Source organism: Cryptomeria japonica, unplaced genomic scaffold (genome assembly GCF_030272615.1).
Source record: "Cryptomeria japonica unplaced genomic scaffold, Sugi_1.0 HiC_scaffold_2175, whole genome shotgun sequence".
In the NCBI taxonomy this organism is placed as follows: domain Eukaryota; kingdom Viridiplantae; phylum Streptophyta; class Pinopsida; order Cupressales; family Cupressaceae; genus Cryptomeria; species Cryptomeria japonica.
Window position 1 is genome coordinate 1 of NW_026730437.1, and position 5,463 is coordinate 5,463.

The window sequence follows — 5,463 nt, forward strand, 5'->3', positions numbered from 1 at the left end:
TGTTGTTTGCAAGATTTAAAAACTGGAGTTGAAATAATTTTCCCAGGCTATAAGGAATATTGCCACTAAATAAATTGTTTGCAAGATTTAATATTTGGAGTTGAGATAATTTGCCGAGGCTTGAAGGAATCTTGCCACTAAATAAATTGTCATTAAGCAACAATATTGAAATACTGGAAGGCCATATTGATGGGATGCATCCACTCAGACCATTTCTTGACACATCTAACTCTGAAAGTTGTGTGCATATTGAAAGATTTGAGGATAGGCTTCCTTCTAGATGATTTCCTGATAGATTTAAATGATACAACTGAGGACTGGTTTCCCATAGCCAAGAGGGAATTACACCCACAAGACTGGCGTTAGTTAATTCCAAACTTTCAAGTGAGAATTGTGTTGAGATCCAAGATGGAAATTCACCATCAATTCTACACGACATTAAAGACAACTCATGTAATTGAAAGGATGGAATCCAGATTGTGCTAATATTTAGCACACAATCAGATAAAGACAAAGAACTTAACCTTGTAAGCTTGTGAAAGAAATTTTCTGAGATCAACTGGTGGTGATTTAGTGACAGGCCTAATACAACTAAAGAAGGTGGAAGTGAGGAAGAAGAGATGGTTTCATTGAAACGATTGCTAACACCATCCAACACCTGGAGTAAAGAAAGATTGCCTAAGGAATCTGGAATGTTCCCCCTCAGTTCATTGTTAGAAAGATATAAGTTTCTCAACAAAGAGAGACTTCCAAGAGAAGCAGGTATGCTTCCACTAAGTTGGTTGTAAGAAAGGTCAAGTTCAGTTAAAGAAGAAAGGCTTCCAAGAGAAGCGGGTATGCTTCCACTAAGCTGGTTGTAAGAAAGGTGAAGTTCAGTTAAAGAAGAAAGGCTTCCAAGAGAAGCAGGTATGCTTCCATTAAATTGGTTATAAAAAAGGTCAAGTTTAGTTAAAGAAGAAAGGCTTTCAAGAAAAGCGGGTATGTTTCCACTAAGTTGGTTGTAAGAAAGGTGAAGTTCAGTTAAAGAAGAAAGGCTTCCAAGAGAAGCGGGTATGCTTCCATTAAATTGGTTTTGAAAAAGGTCAAGTTTAGTTAAAGAAGAAAGGCTTCCAAGAGAAGTAGGTATGCTTCCACTAAGTTGGTTGTAAGAAAGGTAAAGTTCAGTTAAAGAAGAAAGATTGCCAAGGCAGGAGGGTATGTTTCCATTGAACATATTAAATGAGAGATCAAGATATGTAAGACGGGTGAGAGAACAAACGAAAGGGGGAATCATCCCACTAAAGCTATTGAGAGATAAATCTAAATAGCGAATATAAGAGAGATTTCTCAAACAGGGAGGAATGACAGTACCTGATGTAAGAGAGATCTCCCAAACAGGGAGGAATGACAGTACATCTCTTATAGTGAGTGATGTGAGAAAATGAAGTTGGCACAGGCTCTCAGATATCACGCCTTCAGCACCGAGATAGCGTATGTCAAGAGAGACAACGTGGTTGGTGTGATTGTCACAGGAGATGCCTGTCCAGTTGGTGCAACAGTCTGTTCCATTCACCCACGAAGTCAGATTGAAGTAGAAAAGATTGAAGTCGTAGGAAATATTGAGGGCAGCTTTGAAACGAAGGAGAGCCTGGGATTCATGGGAAAGACACCTGGTCGAGAGTAATGGATGGGAAAAAGAAGAGTGTGGAGAGAGGAAAAGGAAGACAGGCAAAACAGACATGAAAACTAAAAACAGCTTGTGTGAAGGGATGGCCATTCTATTTGGGATGCAGGAAAACGCAGGTGGGAAAGGCTCTTCTTATATTTTCTACCGGTCAACGGGTCAATGATTTAGTAATTAACCAAACGTCTTTAATAAGTTTGTGTTGTTACCTTGCACTTGCACTTTCTGCAAATTTAAAATAATTTTAAACTTCACGACTTTCGGCTGTTTCGGAGAAAAGCGTTTTCTTGAATGAAATTAATTCTAATTCTAATTCACGTAACCGTTATTTGAGGGAATCCCGAGAAGGAAAAAAGTGGTCATGATTAATTCTAATTCACGTAACCGTTATTTTGATGATTAATTCTAATTCACGTAACCGTTATTTTGATGCTCTCGTCCGTCTAATTTTAAGTTTTAGGTTCAAAGATGTATGCCTGCCTACAAATTAACTAGAGACGGCTTCTATACACATTTGATTACTGACGATCAAGAATGTGATCTTAGAGGTGATTAAAATATGGAAAAGATCTTTCAGTAACCATATCTTTTATATAAAGAAACTTCTTATATTTCTCATTAAGCTCACTACCTATTAATTAATAATAATAAGATTTACATATTTTTAATAAATAGATAAAAAAAATAGGTTGTAAATCCAACTAGTGATATAAAATAGATTTTAAGTTTTTAACATACATTTTCTAAATATTTGGTTAGAGTATATGCAATTTAGAATTCATTAAATATAATTTTTTTAAATTTGTAAAGGTTTATATTTGAAGGTCATAATAATATATTGTTATTATTTACTTATATTGAAGATGTTTCTTTTATGAAAGCAAGCAACTTTACTTTGAGTGATCAATGACACAAAACTTAGAAAGCATGTAAGAGGATGTAATGCATCATCATCTAACATATGGATTTTCTTTTCAATCACTATTTTTTTTTTTAATTTGCTAGATTTTTCAGAAAGATGAGTACAAATATGATCAACATGAGGAAAATAACAATATGATTCTGCCTTTATTTTGCTTGTCACATGCAACTTTGATATAAGTAGTAAAATAAGTACAAAACACATTTGAATTGGCACATTTTTAAAAAAACCACTAATTAACACTCACAAATATACTCAACCAACCCCTCTTTTCACTTCAATAGCTAACTTAACCAAGTAACTAAACATCCACAACAAACAAAACTCTAAACACTTTTCCTATCTAATTATTTTCACGAAACAATGACAAATTTTTATTTATGACTAATATTTAATTATATATTATACATTATTTTTTTATCAAAATAGTCTACAAAATAGATGCATCTTTATGTAAAAGATGAACTTGTCCTTTAATTTTTTTCTATTGATAATGGAATGGTGCACCCTTTTTCCTACCTAATGTGAAACACAGAAGTGGTGTACCATAGCGTTGCGGACAATATTATGCGTATTAGCTGTAGAAGTAACTTAAAAATTGACTACGATGACCAACATTAAAATTGACTGGACGTGTCCTCGCTTTGAATTTAGTAGACTCCTGAAAGTAACCTTACTATCTCTTCCAGGCGAGTTTTCATCTTAGAGGGACAAAATCAAGGTGAAATTCTACTTACTTAAGCAGATTAGGAAGGGAATAAAGCACATATTATTCTATTGTCTCGTCCACCTTGTAGACACAAATGGGCAAGTTCCTAGCTTACTAAAAACAAATAGTTTAATATCAGATGTTAATTTTACTTCATAGAAATATGAAAAATAGATATTTACTTTTGGGTTTGGATGACCTCTAAATTATAATGGATTGTTTGATCATAAAAAAAAATTAGGTCTAATAGAATGTAATATTATACATGATTGTAAAAAGATTAAATTGAGTTGTTTCAAAGAAACACCATCCAAAGACTAGTCAAACCACAAGTGTCAAATCACAAACAATTTCATCTTATCTCATGTAATACATATCGACGTTTTAAGTGTCCATACATCAATTATCAACCCTCTATCATGGTGTTCATTATAGGGGCTCAAATGAGTAGACAATCTATGGCATATGCTCATTTTAGAGACCTTACTCACTTCAAATAACTTATAGTAATGAAAGAGTTGTAGTTCGATTAGTAAGAATAATATTATGTTCATCATACCATCCACCAAGATTCAAATCCCTCAAAAGTGAGATTTAACCAAGTTTGATCCTAGGAGATCTTTAGCCCCTACTTGTGGTAGCTTAGGCAAATGACAACTTTTTCTTTAGATGCATACTTCAATATATAAATGCAGGGGTATTGATATCTAAGCAATCTAGTTGTTGAACCACTACGAAAAAACTCTTAATAGATTCATTTCATGTTTTTACTTAGTACATTAAGCCAATATTTTGAGATATATCAAACTTGATATAAATTGTAGAAAATGGTAAAGGTAATTTTGCTAATAGCTTATTCTTATATGATAAAGGGGATAGGGTGTCTAGAGAGAGAGGAAGTCATGTTGTTCTACGAGTCTTTCAAAATCAAGAATAACATTTGAAAAAGGGGATCAACTAAGAAGGATTTGTTCAAGGATAAGAAGAGTGAGGTTATGTATTGCTCCTTAGACTATTTTGGTTTCAAACTATCTTGATGCAACTTCACTCCTTTAATTCATTACTTTTTAGCCTTCATTTTCCTTATCTCGACTCCTTTCCTGATTGTTATTTTAATTCAATCATAGATTTATTTGTTCCATACTACTCTTTGATGTTTGTTTGGGATTTTCATTATTTTACCTTTCACATTTCGTTAAAAAATGCATACAACCTTTAAATAGTAATTAATGCAGACACAGAGGAAGGTTTTAGAGATAGGACTATCAAACCATGTAGCCTAGATTTACACACGACAAAAATATCTTAACACCATGAAATATCATCGATTCATATAGTAGAATGATTATAGAATTTTTATTTGCTTTCTAAGTATAAATTACAGATTGGCCACAAGCCACCACAAGCTAATTGCAAGCTTACATGAAAATATGGAATTCAGGATAAGACTCTTGTTACTAACTCACTAACTTGTTGACTCCTAACTTGCTTAGTGACTACTATCTCTCTAGCTTCCTAACTACTTTCTCTTATATGGAATAGATGTTTAGATATTCATTCTAAGCCTTAGCAATTATTTGTGTCAATTAAAAGGTGCCCCAACACTTGATGCTTCATGAAATGTGTAGGTTGACTTAATCTTGATGATGAAGCTCAAAGAACTAATAAATTAGGCTAGGGTCCAATTTGGAAGTTTCATTGGTCACTATCTATTGTGTGATATGTTAGATTTTATGTTGGAAGGTACAAAAAGGTTTTGCATGTGTCACTTGATCAACTGTATGATATTTTATTTGTACTATGATCTTTTTTAGTGATATATTTCTAAAAATTGACCCAAATGCCTTGATACTTAAATATTTTGTTCAAATGGTGTCATATATGTTTGGTTTTTTGTTCCAAGCCAAATGATTGTAACACAATAGATCACATTAAAGTTTTTTGGGATGCGCCTGCATCAGACACCCAAGGTTATTTGATAGGTGAGTCGTTCACTTTACCAATTGTGGATAAAATCCAAGGCATTCCATCTCTACTTGTAAAACCCGTGATGAGTCTTCTACTAGTATTCCTCTCTCCTTCACTAGGTATTCCATGTACCATCAATTTTTGGTATTATACTCAACTTTGTTGTCCAACATCTATTCTATCTACTCTTGTTGGTATTGT

At 33.4% G+C, this 5,463-nt stretch overlaps 1 protein-coding gene across 1 annotated transcript; it reads right to left on the reverse strand.

Annotated features, from left to right (window-relative positions):
- Positions 1-524: 524 nt before the first annotated feature.
- LOC131066066 (probable leucine-rich repeat receptor-like protein kinase At1g35710) lies at positions 525-1,756 on the reverse strand (the record flags this gene model as incomplete). The annotated part of the gene is made up of 1 exon (XM_058000739.2): positions 525-1,756. A coding segment is annotated over exon 1 (1,232 nt), but the record flags the coding sequence as incomplete, so codon positions are not given.
- Between the last annotated feature and the right edge of the window lie 3,707 nt (positions 1,757-5,463).